At 38.7% G+C, this 21185-nt stretch overlaps 1 protein-coding gene across 1 annotated transcript in view; it reads left to right on the forward strand.

The window, feature by feature from the left end:
- LOC126253296 (cell division cycle protein 27 homolog) overlaps nt 1-21185 on the forward strand; it is a 209982-nt gene that overhangs the window by 121719 nt on the left and 67078 nt on the right. The window contains exons 10-11 of the mRNA XM_049954526.1: nt 3987-4212; nt 13102-13229. Of these exons, the coding sequence (XP_049810483.1) occupies nt 3987-4212; nt 13102-13229 (354 nt within the window). The remainder of the gene's footprint in view (nt 1-3986; nt 4213-13101; nt 13230-21185) is intronic.

Here is a 21185-nt window from a genome sequence, read left to right on the forward strand (position 1 = left end):
ACAGTAAACGAAAAGCAGTGCTGTACATTAGCAATTTCATACCCAGTAAAAAATTCACTTATCTGTTTTTATTTCTCATCTCACAATCCAAAATAGATAGAGTAGCTAGTAAAATCAGAGGCACTGACAATGCATTCACTTCTTGTATTAATCAACCTGGTTGGTGAGTGAACAACTACATAATGAAAGAACAACAATGAGCAAGCCAATAACTCGGTAGAGCCAATATCAAATGTGCTGCACCAGTAGAAGCAAGGTCTGTCTGTGGCTAGTTGTCATTGCTGATTGTGCATGCATTTTAAATAAAGTAGTTAATACACTCACTTGACCTCTGCCACACTGTGTCATGCATTAAGGTTCATATTCAACAATTTTGGAATCAGTTACCTATCTAAAAATTATTAGTATAATGAGACAGCGATATTGACTTTTTGAAACAATTTAGTTTCGTGAATGAGATATAATTGAACACACATTGTTTTTACCCCCTCTCCATAGAAAATTTAATTTTACCTCTCGGGGTATTAAACCCCCCCCCCCCCCCCCCCCTCTTCCCTCCCCCGGGAACCACTGTCTTAGTGTCTTTGCAGCTACGGTGGATATGACGGCCAGTGAGATTTTAATAAGTTGAGTGCGGGACTCCAGCCCTAGTTTAAATTGAAACCTCTGTCCCAGTTTATTAGGTTTTCTGACATCTTTATTTTGATGGACTTCATAACTACACTGTCATGGAATATTGATCTCTTCATATTCTATTTCACGAATATATCTGAGGCAGTGTTTGGCGGCAGCTGATATGCTTGGTTGTTCTAGGATGATGTGTCACTGATGTTTGTTGCATCTCTCATCAACTGTTCAGATTGTTTGCTCCAAGTAAGAAATCTAACATTTGCAAGGAATACAGTTCATACCTGTATTTTGGAGTCTTACATCACCTTGAACATTACAAAGAAGACTTTTATCTTTGTTGACAGGAGTGAAATACACTGCACATCATGTTTCTGTAGGATTCTACAGATCTTGCCGGATATTGGGCTAGCATAAGGTAGATAAGTAATTCTTGGTTTCTCTATCTGTGTCAGTCTCAACATCTTTCTCAGGTGTTCTCGACTTTGACTGCAGTACCACTAATTTGGCATTCTGAGTAGTCTGAAACATTATTCATACGTATTGTATTTCTGTGGTGAGGCTCTCTTTGTCTGAAAGTGTTGGAGCTCTGTGGATCAGAGTCTTAAACATTGCGTTTCTTTGTGACAGATAGTGATGGCTTGAGGTGTGGAGATGCAGATATGCACATACACTCATGGCAGCAGTATCACTTATATATGGTGTAAAAGGGCAGTGCAAGGCAGAGCTGTCATTTGTGCCCAAATGATTCATGTGAAAAGGTTTCCAACATAATAGTATCTGCACAATGAGGGATAACAGACTTCGAACATGAAATTATAGTTGGAGCTAGATGTATGGGACATTCCATTTCGGAAATCATTAGGCAATTCAGTATTCTGACATCTACTGTTTCAAGTGTACACCGAGAATACCGTGTGTCAGGCATTACTTGTCACCACAAACAATGCTGTGTCCGACGGCCTTCAGTTAATGACTGAGAGCAGCATCATTTGTGTGGAGTTCTCAGTGCTAACAGACAAGCATCACAGTGTGAAATAACCACAGAAATCAATTTGGGACATACAACAAATGTATTTCTTATAACATTGTGGCAAAATTTGGCATTAATGGTCTATGGCAGCCGATGACTGACGTGAGTGCCTTTGCTAACAGCATGACATCGCCTGCAGCAACTCTCCTGCACTCGTGACCATATCACTTTGATCCTGGATGACTGTAATACTGCTGCTTGTTCAGATGAGTCCCAATTTCAGTTGGTAAGAGCTGATTGTAGGGTTAAAGTGTGGTGCAGACACCCCGAAGCCATGGACCCAAGTTGTCACAAAGGCACTGTGCAAATTGGTGGTGACTCCATAATGGTGTCGGCTGTGTTTACACGGAATGGACTGGGTCCTGTGGTCCAACTGAACCAATCATTGGCTGGAAATGATTATGTTCAGCTACTTGGAGACCATTTACAGCCATACATGTACTTCATGTTCCAGACAACAATGGAATTTTTATGGATGACTATGAGCCATGTCACTGGCCCATAATTGTTCATCATTAGTTTGGTGAACATTCAGGACAGTTTGAGTGAATAATTGGCTCATCCAGATCACGGAACATGAATTCCATCCCACATTTACGGGACATAATTGAGAGGTCAGTCTGTGCACAAAATCCTGCACTGACAACACTTTCACAATTATGAGTGGCTATAGAGACAGTATGACTCAGCATTTCTGCAGGGGTTCTCCAACAACTTGTTGAGTCCAGGCCTCATCAAGTTGCTGCTCTATGCCGGGGAAAAGGAGGTCCAGCATGATGTTAGGAGGTATCCCAAAACTTTTGTCATCACAGTGTATATACAGTGTGACCTAGGGATCTGTCTGGTTTTCCCCCAACTAACATACCAAGGAAAGACCGTTTTCCCTCTTTTTCAAGTTCCATTCTGAATTTTACATTAGGATGGACAGAGTTTAAATATTCAGGGAACTCTCAAGCTTCTATGCACCGTCTGGCCATGCCACAAACTTGTCGCCCACGTATCATTAGAAAAACATTGGTCTGAACTTTGTGGATTCTAGAGTCTTTGCGTCAAAGTGCTCCTTGAATATGGACTACTCATTGTCGTGCATCAGTTTGCTCACTCCCCCCACCCCACCCCACCCCACCCCCACCCCCACCGCCGCCCCTCAGAATGTGCCGAAAAACTTCAGTGAAGCTGTTGGACCACCAAAACTCACTGCAATATCTGTATCCCAGGACTGCAGTTGACTGAGGTATTGTACAAAGTAAGTGAAGTTGTGAATGTGGTTGTTCCCATTTCCCTACATATTAGCTGAGGAAGTGTTCCATTTATTTTCCAGCTGGTATGAAGGTATGCCAATACAACTAATGTTGGGTCTTAGAGGAATGTCTCCCTTGTGTACCTTAGGAAGGCTATATCTCCCGTGTGTACCTTAGGAAGGCCATGTAGTCATTGTAACTAAAAAGATCAAAAATCCACTTGCTATGGGCCTAGTCCGCACATGAGATTAGGACCATAGCTACTGTGCTTGTCGGAAGGCAGAATCACTCGGTTTCTTTGTCCCCTGCAGATTTCTTGGAGCTACTTCTTCTTTCTTTGGGATGTTGGCTGTTAACATTGGCACTATGCAGGTTTTATGGTGACATTCTTCTGCTGCTTCTGGTGAGAATGGAGCTGCAACATACTCCATGAAGTTAATGTGATCTGCAGTTTCCGAGCAGGCATGAAATTTAGTCCTTTAGGAAGGACCATCATTGTCTAGATGTTTGTCAATCAGACTAATTCCTGTATGGCTCTCTGCATCTCCTCTTTGCTTTTTGTGCAACTGATAGACTGTCCCTTTTTGGCATGTATATATTTTCAATTGCATTGACTTTGCTTGTGGCAATTTTGTGTAGTCAACACATTCACAGAAATCTTGACTTATTGTGGTAAATCTTTAACATAAGATATACCTCCTAAGTAGTAGATTATGATGACTTCTTAAATTCAGTTAATAATTATACCAGTGTAAAAAGGCTTTTTAAATTCAGTTAATAATTATACCAGTTTAAAAATGCTTCTGTCAGAGAACAAAAAAAGCTAGACAATTACTCCAAATGCTAGCAAGTTTTCTTTGCTTTAGTGGGTGTCTATAGATGACACAACATTTACACATTTCAGTGAGTTGCCTCCTTTAAACTGAAAACAGGTGTTTCATAGAAAAATAGTAGTTGTAGATTTCCATGCATGTAGTGAAACTTCCATATCTATATTGGTTTAGTACATGCAACTAAATGATAATTATTTTCTGAATAGTAACCTTTACAGTTTTGAAATATGTGCACCTCTTCATATGTTTCAGATATTTCAGTGAGATGAGAGAGCTGGAGCCATATAGAATGCAGATGACAGAAGTGTACAGCACTGCCCTGTGGCACCTACAGAAGGAAGTGGCCCTCTCAGCACTGGCTCAGGACCTCATGTCTCAGGATAGGTGTGCGCCAGAAGCATGGTGTGCTACTGGGAACTGCTTCAGCTTGCAGAAGGAACATGACAGTGCAATAAAATTCTTTCATAGAGCAGTTCAGGTAAGGCACAATCTTCATGTTTCCATGAGTATTTCGTGATAATTTGTATCATTATCCATAGTTAATACAATATTTACCATTTGTCAATCTTTTCTTGAATGCTAACAAAAGATACACAGGGAACGGAGGATGGAAGATCCAACCAGAACAAAAAGTGTCCTAGTAGAGGAGTGATCTAAAGTTACCAAGCTATCCCTTCCTACTGAGCATCACAATTAAAGTAGTGGCATAATGGTGTAACTAATGACATAGTCCTTATCAGTTCAGTCAGGCAAAGAAGAAATCTGACTTTCATAGTCTCAGATGTAATTAAATTTAATATGTTCTAAGATTCAGGACAAAGTAATAAATCCATTTTTTTTATTTTTTCCCCCCAAAAAAATTGCTAGCCTGAAATACAAACCACAAAAATTGGTACCTCAGATAACATTCGTCTCGTGCATAAAGTATTGAAATGCTCTCTGTCTTTAACAATTCAAGATGTTTTTCTTCTTTTTAAGATTATCATTTTCTTGTTAAAATGATCTCCCCACTTTGGAAATGTGTGTCCAAGTTCCTTTACTGTGTCCTGTTAGAATTCAAAAATAGTGTTTTGATATGTCAGTTCCTTCACACCCTGTAATGGGACGCTTCCACTTGCCAATTTAAGAGGTTTTGTAAAAGGAAAAAAAAAAAAAAAAAAAAAACCACACACATTAAAATTTGTTCATTCACATTACCCTATTATCATATACTGGTCTCATAAGGTATCTAATTGGCACAACTTTCAACTATGCTAAAAGCTCCCATAAAAAACTATGAAAATGATAGACTGCTACTCGCTGCATAGTGGAGGCATTGACTGACTGACAGGCACCTTGGGAAAAATCTGCTGATATTAATTAGCTATTGGACTGTATCCTTCATCAGACATAATCAAAAAACATACACACACACACACACACACACACACACACACACACACACACACACACTATTACTTCATGTGGTGGCATGCTGAGGTCAGAGGGTCGCAGGAACTTGGAATATGTTGCAGGGAGTGTTCCCATCTGCACAGTTTAGAAAAACTGGTGTTTGTCAGAAGAATTGTGATGACACAGGCTATAAAGCAGTCATAAAAGTCAAACACATTGTTTTGGGTGACATGTTCAGCAAATGGGTCAACAGCAGCCTCTTGGCCTGTTTGCTGATGGCCATTCATGTGGACAGATGGATTGTTAGTTGTCATGCACATGTAAGAAGTGGGACACTGGTCAAAGCTTAGTTGTTAGATTACATGGCTGCTTTTGCAGGTGGCCTTGCCTTTTACAGAGTATAAGGGACAATGGTGATTGGGGACACGAGGCACAAGAAAGATGTTTCTGGACATGGCGGAGAGGGTAATTTCAGGCTGAGAGACCATTTGCATATTTGTAGAGAGACTGCTCATCAATACAGATGTGTCAGCTACGGGTGGCTGGGCTGCACAGAAGGGACTTCTTGGTGTGGAATGGGTGGCAGCTGTTGGTGTGGTGTGTTTTTTGTGGTTGGTAGGTTTCATGGGGACAGAGCTACTGATGTAGCTATCCTTATGGTGGGGTCAACATCGAGGAAGTGGTTTGTGAGATTGAGGACAACCAAGTGAAGTGAATAGTGGAGAAAGTTTATATTGTGCTTCTGGTTGTTTTGCCGAATACCTGTAACAATGAAAGTCACAGCACCTGAAGGAGATGATTGAGGCGGTTGTCAAAATATTGTACGTGAAATCGAAACAACTACTCTACAGAACACATGGAACCACACCATTACCAATCGCACCAAGAAACCTAAGAGGTCGTGGGAGAGTAAGTGTTGGTATTCTGGAGGAATATGGGTAGGGTGTCATCAATGAATCTGAACCATTTGAGGGGTTGGGGATGCTGGCTGGCTAAAAAGGTTTCCTGTAGGTGGCTTATGAATAGGTCGGCATAAGATGCCATACAGGTACTCATTGCTCTACCATAGAGTTATTTGTAAATGATGTCTTCAAAGGAGAACTAATTGTGGATTAGGATATAGTTGGTCTTGAAGACCAGGGAGGAGATTGTAGGTTTTGAGTCAGCCGTACATTGGGAAAGGTAGCGACAAGGGCATGGGCATTAAGGATGTTATTGTAGAGAGAGGTGGGATCAACAGTGACGAGCTGAACACCTGTTGGTAATGTAATACGAACTGTGGAGAGTAATTGGAGTAAATGGTTGGTCTCTTTTATATAGAAGGGTAGGTTACTGGTAATAGGCTGAAGGATTTAGACCACATGGGAATAGAGTCTCTCTGTGTGGCCACAGTAACCTGGCAGAATGGAGGCACTCCATTGAAATTAGCAATTCATTTAAGTAAACATGCATTCAGATGAGTTAATTATCTTCCCTTGATATTTAGTAATGTCTTCCTGTGGAACCAGTAGTAACTGGGCTACTCAAGTTTTCAAGCCATTGCAAATTGGAAATGATCAGTTGTGGTAATGTTGTTACATTACACTTGGAAATATATATCCAACATCTAAGGCATGTGGGATAGTTCACAAGGATTTAATTTAACTCAAAATAAATGTTACCTCTGCAACAGTCATATACAGGATGGGCCATTGATAGTGACCAGGCCAAATATCTCGTGAAATAAGCGTCAAACGAAAAAACTACAACGAACGAAACTTCTCTAGCTCAAAGGGGGAAACCGTATGGCGCTATGGTTGGCCCGCTAGATGGTGCTGCCATACGTCAAACGGATATCAACTGTGTTTTTTAAAAATAGGAACCCCCATTTTTAATTACATACTCGTGTAGTACGTAAAGAAATATGAATGTTTTAGTTGGACCACTTTTTTCGCTTTGTGACAGATGGCGCTGTAATAGTCACAAACGTATAAGTACGTGGTATCACGTAACATTCCGCCAGTGCGGATGGTATTTGCTTCGTGTTACATTACCCGTGTTAAAATGGACCGTTTACCAATTGTGGAAAAGGTCAATATCGTGTTAATGTATGGCTATTGTGATCAAAATGCCCAACAGGCGTGTGCTATGTATGCTGTTCGGTATCCTGGACGACGACATCCAAGAGTCCGGACCATTCGCCGGATAGTTGCGTTACTTAAGGAAACGGGAAGTGTACAGCCACATGTGAAATGTCAACCACGACCTGCAACAACTGAGGATGCCCAAGTAGGTGTTTTAGCTGCTGTCACGGCTAATCCGCACATCAGTAGAAGACAAAATGCGCGAGAATTGGGAATCTCAAAAACGTCGGTGTTGAGAATGCTACATCAACATCGATTGCACCCGTACCTCATTTCTGTGCACCAGGAATTGCATGGCGACAACTCTGAACGTCATGTACAGTTCTGCCACTGGGCGCAAGAGAAATTGAGGGGCGACGACAGATTTTTTGCACGCGTTCTATTATTGACGAAGCGTCATTCACCAACAGCGGTAACGTAAACCAGCATAATATGCACTATTGGGCAACGGAAAATCCACGATGGCTGCGACACATGCAACATCAGCGACCTTAGCGGGTTAATGTATGGTGCACCGTTATGGGAGGAAGAATAATTGGCCCCCATTTTGTCGATGGCAAGCTAAATGGTGCAATGTGTGCTGATTTCCTATGTAATGTTCTACCGATGTTACTACAAGATGTTTCCCTGCATGACAGAATTGCGATGTACTTCCATCGTGATGGATGTCTGGCACATAGCTCGCGTGGAGTTGAAGCGATATTGAATAGCATATTTCATGACAGGTGGATTGGTCGTGGAAGCACCATACCATGGCCCGCACGTTTACCGGATCTGACGTCCCCGGATTACTTTCTGTGCGGAAAGTTGAAGGATATTTGCTATCGTGATCCACCGACAATGCCTGACAACATGTGTCAGCGCATTGTCAATGCATGTGCGAACATTACGGAAGGCGAACTACTCGCTGTTGAGAGGCATGTCGTTACACGTATTGCCAAATGCATTGAGGTTGACGGACATCATTTTGAGCATTTATTGCATTAATGTAGTATTTACAGGTAATCATGCTGTAAGATCATGTGTTCTCAGAAATGATAAGTTCACAAAGGTACATGTATCACATTGGAATAACCGAAATGAAATATTCAAACATACCTACGTTCTTTATTTTAATTTAAAAAACCTACCTGTTACCAACAGTTCGTCTAAAATTGTGAGCCATATGTTTGTGACTATTACAGCACCATCTATCGCAAAGTGAAAAAAGTGGTCCAACTAAAACACTCATATTTCTTTACGTACTACATGAATATGTAATAAAAAATGGGGGTTCCTATTTAAAAAAACGCAGTTGATATCCATTTGGCCTATGGCAGTGCCATCTGGTTTTCCCATTCAAGCTAGACAAGTTTAGTTCTTTGTAGTTTTGTTTTATTTTTTTAATTTTTATATATTTATTTATTTATTTTTTATGCTTATTTCATGAGATATTTAGCCTGGTTGCGATCAATGGACTTCCCTGTATACAAGCTACAAACATCCTTCTTGGTGGAATGCGATTATGAATATTCTGTTTTTTGTAAGAGCTGATGAGATTCATGAAATATCTTTGTTCTTGCCCCTTTAGAGTTCATCCAATAGAAGTTCGCACATTACTTTGAGTCCAGCCACGAGTCTTTTATATTCCTTTCACGAGGGTAATTTGTTTGGACCAGTCTTCTGCTGGCACAATTCTATATCTTTCTCTCTGGGCATCAGGATGAGGACTCATAAAATCAGCAGTATTCTTAATGGCAGCTGTATTCAGTCTGGATAGATTGTTTGTTAATGTGCTTCAGCAAGCCACCTCACGATCACGCGGCCTCTTCCTGTGATTAGTAACACTGTTTACTCATGCCACTGACACAAGAAACTTTGGTAATTCAAACCTGAGGTAGCAATTCTTGAATTGACTTAAGGGCACCATCAGAAAAAAAGATGATATTTTCTGCTTGTAAGAGTGGCTGTTTAAAAATGTTGTGTATTGCCAGCAGCTAATATGCTGTGTCATGCTCTGTCATTTCTTATAACTGCAACATTTTGTGGTCTTGTTTTGAAAACTTCACTTCTACAATAACTTAGTCATTTTTCCAGTGACACCCTTGTACTTCATGTGAAAGAATCATGGGCAAGTTCTCAGCAGAATCACTGTGAACCATTTGAAACAGTGAAAAGTAACTGAAGTGTTTGTCCATAAAACAAAAGAGTTGTTCAGTGTCCATCCATCCCATACTTTCACTTCTACAGTGCTGTTGTTTTATTATTATTATTATTATTATTATTATTATTATTATTGCAGTTTATTCAGATACTGATATGTTGTTGCTTTCACTGTCCATTTTTCCAAGTTTAGCAAAGAAAGTGTCAACTGCAACGATTTTGTTAATGAGTTCATGCTCTTCCTATGTTGCATGTGTAGCATCAGGAGTCATCTGTTACATTTCATTTTCAAGACCAGTTGTTTGTAAGGAGAGTCCGCTGTTTCCAGAGCAGTCACCATATTCATGAAACAAACATATATCTGACTCAATGTTGTACACTATTAACAACTTTGTGTGTCCAGATAAGGTGCTCAGTGTCCATGGCTTCAAGTAGTTCTTCCAAATTTACCAATAAAAGTTCAATATTTGTTCAGTACACACTTAGACATCTGAGGCTATGAATGTAACCCCTGCCAGAATTGGTGTGGATAGGCCTAATCCTTTATTGGAGAGTTGTATGTGGCACTTGCAATGGGTCCACTGTAGTTTTGCCACTCATTTTAAAACAGATAGACAGTGCATGGGATTCACTATTGTGTGACAACTGCAATACTATACACAGTTTTTTTTTTTTTTTTTTTTTTTTTTTTTTTTTTTTTTTTTTTAAGTTAATATGTTTACAGTGCTCAGACATGAAATGCTAGTGTCCCAAAGGCTTTATAGACTACTTGAGTTCAAAGTTAGGGAGCCTGGAGGTTAAGAAAAGTTTCACAAATAATATGTACAACTATATGATGATGCTAGATAAATTTCAAATAAGGTCAAATTCTCAAATAGCTCATTCATTGTTAAGTATTTAGTAAGCTAATCATGCACTGTGTTAAAATGCTTTCGAAAAATTTTGAAGTTTTCTTAGTGTACATATCTTAGGTAGAGCTTTTATTTTTTATTGTATGGCCTTCATTTGGACCACTTTACTCAGTTTTTTAAAAATGGTTTTTCAGTTTCTGTTTGTCCACCACTTTTTCACTCTCCTGATCTCAACTTTCTCCTTTTTTTTTCTGAAATCACCCTTCATATAGTTTGTTTGTTGATGTTGGTCTGTTGTCTTTCAGCTTTTCAATTTTATCAAAGGAAAATTCTCTTAAAAAACTAATAAGTTATGGGGCAGAACTGCTAGCCAATACCTACTTTCAGGAGAAGTAGTGTGTTGTGCTGCCAGTAGTCACATGGAAAAGAGAAAGTGACACACACTTCCTATCTATTGAAACAGTAGTTCCTTGTTCCGAGTGAAGAAAGTGATAGGTTGTGGAAGGAAGGGCAGGTCATTCGGCCCACAGGATGAGAGGGACCCATCTTAGTGAGGATGTTCCTACTATCCCTCTCCACTTCTCGTGGAAAGAACTAAGTATTCTGAAACCTAGGAAATGTATCAGTTTTCTATGTGTGTAGTATCAGAACTACACATTTTGCTTCCTGAAGGTATATAGTCGCCTACAATTCTGTCCCATAATTTAATTTCTTAATTTTTTGTTTTGTTTTTAACTCTTCTATTGTAATTTGCAGTGCCTTCATAGTTTCTTTGATTTCCAAAATCCATGTAAGTTGTTCTTACTGTTCCATATTTTCACTATTATTCCTCTGATTATTCTGTTTTCTGGTGTCGTCATAAGGTGTCCAAAGAACAAATGCATTTCATCCTGACCGTGTTCATTACAAGTTCCATTTCCTTGTAGATATTTTGATTTTATTAATGCATATTCTTCTTCTGCCTTAAGTACTCTTCGTATTTCTGCAGTGTTTTTAATGTGTCGCCTGCAGTTGCTATTGTGTAACTCTATTGTGCAACTTCAAAAAGGTGAAACATCCATATTTTGTTTTATGTTCACACATATTTTTCACATATCATTGGTCATCTTTTGACTGCATTACGTAAAAATTCCCCCTTAGATATGATATATTGAAACATGGAAAGATTGTGAAACTACAAATAATTGAAGAGGCCATACAAGAAAAATTGTTATTACTGATGAGGAAGGTAGATATTTTATTGCAATGAATAAGCTCAAGAAGAAATTTATAGTTTGTGAGGGTGGTAACTGTGCCGTTAGAATGATAATCTGACTGATGATGCCAGATGGGCTTACTTGAGAAGTTTTGTAGGAACTTCATGTTCTGAAATATGATAGGACAATGAGGTTAGTGTTACATGTTACGCTGTACTGTAACATGGAGTGTAAGCATGTGTTCACCATAGTAGGAAGAATTTTATTCTGGATAGATCTTGTGCAATGATATTGTGCAGTCTGTTTCTGTTTTGAAGACCAGAATTGAAAATCCATGTTATTGAAGTATTTAGTGAAAACTGTATAACTTGTGTAACAAAGAGTACTTTGTGTGTAGCTTACGTGTTTCAGCACTACAGAATCTTCTCTTTATTGTAGCTGGCAAATAAGGGAAATGATTCAAAACATGTTAATGTAGGAAATAATTTATAAACCCTCGCATCCTGATGAAGTTGATTTAATCCTCATTGGACATTTTATGTAACTGATGCACAGTGACACATCTCTCAACTACTTAGCTGTTTTCATTTCTGTAAATTGAGATTACTGTGTTGTTCTTTGCAACATGGGCATCAGTCACTCTGTGGCTTTTATTGGTGAACCGTTGCCCAGAAATGCAAATCAGAAGTGAAGTACTAAGTCTTCCATCATCTGGAATGTGTCATTGTCATAGTTTTGTAGCAAAAGAACGTCACTCAAGAGAATTATGAAATTTTGAGACAGAATTGTTGCCCAGTAGTTTCCTTGGGGAAACAAAAAATTTAGTGCTGATGATAATCACATATCAAAAATCACAAACTTTTGTCTCCCTTTGTCATAACACACGAGTCCTTCTCATCCTTGGACCTGATGACATGTTCTCACTTTTCAATCTTCTGTAATCTATCCATCTCGCCTTCTTGAGAAAACCTCATTTTCACCACACAATAGGCCTATGAGAGGAGTAGTGCAAGAAGGGGAATTTAATGTCGTCTTTCAAGAAGAGAAATTATTTGTTTACTTCTTATGATTATGTCTTTGGCAACTCAGAAATCATATGAACAGTTGAAATGTTTTTTGTAATCGGAGTTGAACTGGCTTCTTCAAGAAAGAAATGTGGTGCAACCTGTGTCATACTGTGTACATTCCACACAGAAATACTCTACTGATTCAGGATGTTGGAAGTTATCTTGAGAGAAGAAGCATGCATGTATCTGTATAATTTTGTATACACACACTTCTTTGACATGTATGTAAAAAAAAATTGACTGTTGACACAAATCTGTTAGGCCAGGAGTGGCCAGCAGCATTATAATGTCATTAAGGAGTAGTGTGATCAGGTCTGATACTGTTGACGAGACACTGCAAAAAAAGGCTACCAAACAGTAATTTCTAGGGTGTGTTATGGAAGGAATACATTTCACAGTAGTTCTACTGAGCATTTCCTTTACTGTTGTACAGTCTGTTGTAACCCCACTGGTAGAGAATATCGACAAACATATTCTTTTAATGATTTAAAAGAGGTATATTTAATTTTTGCTTTTGAAATTCATTTGTATGTGTAGTATGAACATGGCCTAATGACATTTAAATAAATAATGTATTACTTAATTACAATTGACAGGTTGATCCTTCCTTTGTATATGCGTATACTCTCCTGGGACACGAGTATGTTACAACTGAAGAACTGGACAAGGCAATGAGTTGCTTTCGAACAGCCATTAGGTTAGACCAACGACATTACAATGCGTGGTAAGTAATTAGACTATTTGTGGTTTGTTCTTAGCTGTTCTACGTAATATACCACAACTGCTGATATTGTTTGCTATATCAGCAGTTGGAGCGATTTACTTTTGTATATACAAGTTTCATATTGTTTTTTTATGTTTTCAAGATCAGACTTGGTTGTAGTAATAATAATAATAATAATAATACTTGTGAGATGAATATAGTTTGATGCGGTGGTTTAACAATTTTCTTAATCATTTCTGTTGAAGCATTATAAAGTCCATTTAGCACCAATAAGTGCTACTAAAGTATTTTGATTTCTCCAGGTAACACCAGTTTTTACAGACAGCAACAGTTGGTTAAATTCCAGGTGACTGTATGAATAATCACTCACTGTTCTGTTTAAATAGTGTATTCTTATCAAAATTTGGTACCTGTGAGAACATTAAACCTCTCAAACTAAGATTTCATTTCTCCTCCTCCTCCTCCTTTGTCAGCTTCTGCTTTCTTTTCATTTGAATACATGTCCAGTATTACATGTTGATAACCATTGTTGTCTGTAGATTGAGTTGTACTTCTTTCAAAAGGCTGAGCCTTGTGTCTGCAGCCACAGTTTCCTTTCTTCAGCAGTCCTCTTCAACTCTGTGTGTGAAAAACATTCCATCTCACTAATCATATGTTTTTAAGTAGGATGTTTTCAATTGTTCCCTCATTTTCTTCACTATGATCTTGCCTTCAGAAATATTTTGTAGAAGAATAGCATGTCTAATTAAGTGTCCAACAAGTTTTGGTTTGTGTTGGCCTATTGGCCTATAACTTCCACTAGTTCTGTCTTCCCTCCTAGTTCCTTTAGAGCCATCTCATATGTTTTACTGTCAGTCCAGCTAGTTGTTGGAAGTTCTCCTCCAGAACCACATTCCGCAGACTCAAGGTATGCTATCTCGTGCTTTACTAACATCCACATTTCACATCGCAGAGTATTCTTGGCAGCCAGAGACTCTATGTGGGAAATCTTGTCTATCAACTAATGATTTGTTGGTTGGTATACTGTAGCATTACACTGGTTTTTATTGCCACCCCTTCCTTAGAACTGATTTTTTGTGTGTTTAATTGTATGGTGTTTCACATGTTAATTTCATAAATTGGATTGGCTAAGCTGATCCGGAGTGTTCCAAACATACATTCTGTTTTAATTAGAGTACAACAATAAAGTATTTCTGGGGGTGAGGATATATATGGAAACACAAATGAACATTGGATCTCAGTGGTTAGTAAATTGAGTGATGACTTTACATTTAAGACCAGTAAGCTCCCCATTTTATAAAGAATCGAACTCCCATGTGTACAACAGGTTAAATGTTATGAGTTAATGTGTTAAATATTTGGCATTAAGCACGTAAGTGAGGGAAAGTTTAGAAGATGTTCAAAAGTATATTTAAAGTTGTTGGAAGTTGCCAAGTGCTCTCATTATCTGACTCTGGATAAGAATAATCAGGGTAATACGCAGTCCACTTTAAGCAAGAGCTAGTTTTTCCCACCTCTCAGTGTTTATAATATTGTATCTTCTGGAACTATGTATCATACAGTGGTGTAATTTTGCAGGTACTTACAGTGATGTATTAAGATACTGTCTGCAAAATGTGTTGCAAATAGAATTGGTAGTAAGGAATTATAAATTAAAATGTCATGCCTAATGCTGAAGTTTTACTGCATGAACAGCAGAAATGTACGTGTTAAAACCTTTTTCATCTTTTGTGGGGGATGCCAGCAAGGAAAAAAGTTTTGCAAAGATTTGAAATTACATGGAAACTTTGTTGATAGTCGCTAAGTGCTCTCTTCTAAAATACTGAATTAATATAGTCTGGGTTATTTGCATGCCATAGGTTATACTGCCTCAAGGCACACAGTTTCTATCTGTAATACTTGTTTTACTATGTTAAAATTTTAACATGAGATTTAACCTCTTAATGAATAGATTGTGACAGCATTTTAAATTTTTAAACTCTGTCAGTTCATCAAATTTTTGTTGCCCTGTAAGTCATTAAGCAAGCAATCAGCAATGGGACTGTGCACTAGATTAGCCATAAAATAATGTAGATAATGGATTTGTATTTTCCAGTCACCCTGTGGAATCCTTCAGCCGTGGTTGAGTTTTAAAAATGGAATGGTCAAACAAATTTTGTACTTTCAACCAGTCATCATTTAATTAATTGCACAATATATTGACAGGGTACCTGCCAGCCATCTTACGGTGAGCCATGAAAGACAGTCCTCAGTGGCTCACATGATGATGACAGGCAAGTGCCCACTTGAAATATCATGCCATGAATTAAATGACAACTGGCTGCAAACCCAAAATTTGTTTGAATATCCTCCATCATTGTCAGCCAACATAAAAATTGATGATCACACGTGACAGTGAATTGTCTGCCATATAAATACAGTTGGAATTTAGTGATTGCCCAAACAACTGCTAAACACTCTTTATCGGCTGTAGAGTATTCTTCTGAGGCTTAGAGAGTACTCTGCATGTGTAAGAAGTCACTCTCCCATCGCCTTCCTAGATTTGCATTAATACTGCAGACAGACTAGTATCAGTGTCTAGTTCCATCTCGGCATTCTTATTAAAAAAAAGTGCCAGGACCAATGAAGATGTCAGCACCTTAAGGGTACAGAAAGATCTTTCTTGCTCCTCATTCCCAGGAAGATTGATGCAGCTGTTGCTGTGGTGGCAGTGTGTTACAACTGAAATTGTTTAAAAAGTCATGCATTTTTTGCAGGTGACTTAAAAATTATCTGTAATAGGAGCACATTACAAGGAAACTCCACGAATGCATGAGAAGTTGGAGAAAAGCTAAACTTTTTCTGGCTCGGGACAGCTTCCATTTCTGTTAACTAGGTGCCCCAAGATTTGTATCCCTCAAATTTGAGAGAATCTTTCCAAGATTCAGGTGAAGACCAGCATCATGTAGATACTTTGGCACTTAGATGCACTTCCAGTGACTCCGAGAAAAGGATGACATCATCAGGGTAGCAAAGACATGTCATTTGTTTAAGATCTTGGATTTAATAGTTTGGAGGTTAGGTTAGATTTAGCTTTTTGTTCCATAGACCCAAAAATGAGATGATTCTCATGGGTTTGGAACAAGCCAGAAAGTACAACATAAAACATTTGAATATAATACTCACTACCCTGAGCATTGTCTAAATATGTGACTACATTACAGTAAACTGGAACTGCTAATATTTACAGAATTAATACACTATCAGAATGAAACTTAGTTATGCACTTTAATAAATTTATCATGCACAAAATACCTAATTTTGACTGTTGTGACCAAGTGCTGTCAAAACTGAAATCTGACAGACATTTTTGTTTAAGTTGGTCTGACAGTCCCTCTTAAGATATTCATCTATAGAGTAGGAGGAGTTGCCCGTCAAAAAGTCTTTCAGACTCAGTTTAAACTGTGCTTTATCAGAAACCAAGTTTCTAGTGGTTGCTGGCAATTTATTGAAACCATGTGTTCCTGAATATTGGACCCCTTTTTCTACCAAGGTAAGTGATTTTAGGTTTTTATGTAAATTGTTCTTATTCCTAGTATTCATACTATGTATTGAACTATCGGTTTGAAACAGACACATATTATTTGCAACAAATTTCATTAAGGAATACATATACTGAGAAGGCAGTGTATAGAATGCCATATTTACTCGAATCTGAGCCGCACTTTTTTTCCGGTTTTTGAAATCCAAAAAACCGCCTGCGGCTTAGGATCGAGTGCAAAGTAAGCGGAAGTTCTGGAAAATGTTGGTGGGTGCCGCCACAACTAACTTCTACCGTCGAATATATGTAGCGCTACACAGGCATGCTTTGCAGGCACAAAGATAAATACTGAGGTGGAAGAAAAGCTTTTTTTTCTCCACCTCTAGTTTCGACCACTGGATTTTCATACATTATCCAACGAAGTAAATACAAATTCCGTATTGTGCATCTTTGAATGTAGCAGCATTTCAATGTACTACGAAAATCCGACTGGCAAGACTGTTTGGGATGTTTGTCAATATGGCCAACTCTACGTTATGAATTTTTTTCTACCTGTGAGAAGAGATGGTTCCTTATAGGAACTTTTATGAATTGTGAATCACATGCAGTATTCTCTTCACCATAAGAATAATACAAATAAAAACATTTTGCCATGTATTCTTTCGTGTTTGCTGCTAACTCATTTAAATCCTGTCTGCCTAATAAACTACGAAACTAGAGTAAGACAACAGCAAACGCGGAAAAATGTAGATATCATCCCATGTTTATATTCGTATTGTTCTTATACGTAATAGTGCTACAGTCAGAAATGAAGCACAGCAATTGACTAGATTTTTAAATCTAAGATGACTCTAATTTCAGTGCAGAATGTAATGTACTAAAGAGGCATCTAGGAAGATTTTCAAATGGAGAAAAATTTTCACTAAACTCTTGTTCACATCTTCTATCATACGCTGTCTATTATTTGGTTCTTGTTGATCATTATCAAAGAAAGCAGGAGTGTAGGTAACAGCAAATAGCAGTCTCTTGCCATTGTTTCTCTAATGAGACGATTCCTCTCTCTCTCTCTTTTTTTCTTTTTTCTTTTTTTTTTATTGTAAGCAGCAGTAGTGTGCACAAAAGCAAGCCATGCCGCGAGTGGCGACAGGTCGTAAACACTCATTATCAGAATGCGACAAACAATGCATGACACAATACAGTAATGCATTTTCAGCTTAGTGTGACGTAAACACCTATAACAAAGAGAACGGCACTTGTCAGATCAAAGAAAAATAAACAATCAATTCAAACCAGACGAAGTGCGCGAAAAAGGAAGGGTACCCGTATAAATACGGATGGAGCACCTGACGCATAGCAATGGCTACCTGGTAAAGCTTAACTGCTAAGCTTAAGGCTCGAACCAAACTACTGTAGCTGTATCGTCATTCATTCGACCTAAATTGTGTCTCATATTACAAGGGACCAACTTTGTTTCGATTTGGAGGTGCGGCCTAAAACTTTTCTCTCCCCTTGAATTTAGAGTCTCATCTTTCAGGTGTGGCTTAGATTCGAGTGCGGCTTAGATTCGAGTAAATACGGTACGCAGTTCCTTGAGCAGTTTCGACACGATGTTCTTGAATTTACACCACAAATGAGTCTCATTACACACTGTTGCACTCTAAAAACTTTGCACTTCAATGGTTGCTGGAGCATTATGGTTACAAAAGGGCAGAGTGTTGAATTTGTAAAGGCCACCAGATGTTATGAAATCAGTTTCTTCACAATCAACCTTGATCTGCCTGTAGCCAGTCCACATATCCATAGTGGAGTATTTTGCTTCCTTCTGTCTCTTTGATATCATCAAATCATGGCAGTGGGTATACAGCTATTTTGGTTATTTTCATTCAGCTCCTGATAATTGACACAGAAATTGTATATGCCATCATCCTTCACAAGGGAGGACAAAAGACATTCTGATTGCTGAATATTGTCCTCAGCATCATCTCAGTGTCCTCCTTGTCGCCAACATCTTGGCAACTGTCATCCATGCAGGATTTTCATCTGCGGTGGCCTCAGCTCCATTAATGCTAACCTCAGTTTTCCAGATTTTGGGAGGTAGAGGTAGGATTGCAGCAGAAACACTATATGGCTGTGTGGCATGACTCTGGCAAATTGGAAAGTAATGTCGAACAGTTCACGATAGTGGACTTAGTCCCACAGTTCACGTTTAGTCGTCTTTAGTTGTTTGGTGTGGATAAAATTTCCATGTTGTTTGACGTCTTATGGTGTAAGTCAATACTCTTCTTCTCACTTTGCAATAATTTCCAGCATGCTCAGGGCATTTACAGTGAGAACATAGCAGAGTATTGTCCTCCATTCTTGAAATGTCTTGGCAAATCTAGTTGTGACTTTGCCATCAAGAACATTGGCTATAATCTGACAGTTGCAGCATAAGTCAGGGGTATCAAACTTCATTCTTCAATGTTGGTCTTCCATGTAGTGATTTGTGCCAGTGATTGATGAACTTATTCCTGAGTTAGTTACGCAGCATCATCCTGGCTGTAATAGACATTCAACATAGCTGCTTCTGACCATCTGGGTTCAACATTTAACAGACGTAATAAATTCTCATCTTTCTACTCTTACTATTGTGGTTTCAGTAATACAAGGTCTTGATAATATTCCAGCACTGCCATCAGTACGACATTTGGAAGCCCCTTGAAGGTCCTTCTCTGTATTCATTTACTGAAGTATTGCCTTGGTATGCTAATACTGTTTGATGTTCTCTGCTAGGGTGATATCCTTCAAAAGGCTCACTTGACACACGCCCTCTGACACATCCTTCATTAGAGGTGAACCTGTCAGCTTCTGTCATATTTGAATTTGCTGTGTTACACAGTTCAAAACCACATTTCTTGGACAGCTTTGTTGTTTGCCCTTATTGTTGGGCTCTTTTCTTCAGTTCTTCGGCTATGAGGACTTGCTGCCGGTTGTCAACAAGTATTTAATTTCTGGCAGATGTTTTTCCCAGGTCCTGTGCGCTCTTTCTCGTTGTCTCCTAAAAACACTGTCAGATGCCTGATGTGCGTCTGACTCATAGATACTCTCTTGTATGTTGGTATCTGGATTATGCAGACTGTACTTGGATTACAACCTGTAAAGGTGAAGACTTTTGTGCAGTCATACTGGAGCCATGGTGATGTCAATGTCAGAGATACCTGATGTCTTAATCTATCTCTTTTATTATATAGAATCTGAACTTTAGCAATAGTTAAAAGAGCAGGGTCATAAAAAATATTAACACATCACATTGAAAATGTTTTTCATCACATGCAGAGCAGAGCTGCCAGCCTCTTTGAAGTGTACTTGTATGTTGTTGTTGTTGTGGTCTTCAGTCCTGAGACTGGTTTGATGCAGCTCTCCATGCTACTCTGTCCTGTGCAAGCTTCTTCATCTCACAGTACTTACTGCGACCTACATCCTTCTGAATCTGCTTAGTGTATTCATCTCTTGGTCTCCCTCTACGATTTTTACCCTCCACACTGCCCTCCAATGCCAAACTTGTGATCCCCTGATGCCTCAGAACATGTCCTACCAACCGATCCCTTCTTCTAGTCAAGTTGTGCCACAAACTTCTCTTCTCCCCAATCCTATTCAATACCTCCTCATTAGTTACGTGATCTACCCACCTTATCTTCAGCATTCTTCTGTAGCACCACATTTCGAAAGCTTCTATTCTCTTCTTGTCCAAACTGGTTATCGTCCATGTTTCACTTCCATACATGGCTACACTCCATACAAATACTTTCAGAAACGACTTCCTGACACTTAAATCTATACTCGATGTTAACAAATTTCTCTTCTTCAGAAACGATTTCCTTGCCATTGCCAGTCTACATTTTATATCCTCTCTACTTCGACCATCATCAGTTATTTTACTCCCTAAATAGCAAAACTCCTTTACTACTTTAAGTGTCTCATTTCCTAATCTAATCCCCTCAGCATCACCCGATTTAATTTGACTACATTCCATTATCCTCGTTTTGCTTTTGTTGATGTTCATTTTATATCCTCCTTTCAAGACACTGTCCATTCCGTTCAACTGCTCTTCCAAGTCCTTTGCTGTCTCTGACAGAATTACAATGTCATCGGCGAACCTCAAAGTTTTTACTTCTTCTCCATGAATTTTAATACCTAGTCCGAATTTTTCTTTTGTTTCCTTTACTGCTTGCTCAATATACAGATTGAATAACATCGGGGAGAGGCTACAACCCTGTCTCACTCCTTTCCCAACCACTGCTTCCCTTTCATGCCCCTCAACTCTTATAACTGCCATCTGGTTTCTGTACAAATTGTAAATAGCCTTTCGCTCCCTGTATTTTACCCCTGCCACCTTCAGAATGTGAAAGAGAGTATACCAGTTAACGTTGTCAAAAGCTTTCTCTAAGTCTACAAAT

Source organism: Schistocerca nitens, chromosome 4, assembly GCF_023898315.1.
Source record: "Schistocerca nitens isolate TAMUIC-IGC-003100 chromosome 4, iqSchNite1.1, whole genome shotgun sequence".
Classification (NCBI taxonomy): Eukaryota; Metazoa; Arthropoda; class Insecta; order Orthoptera; family Acrididae; genus Schistocerca; species Schistocerca nitens.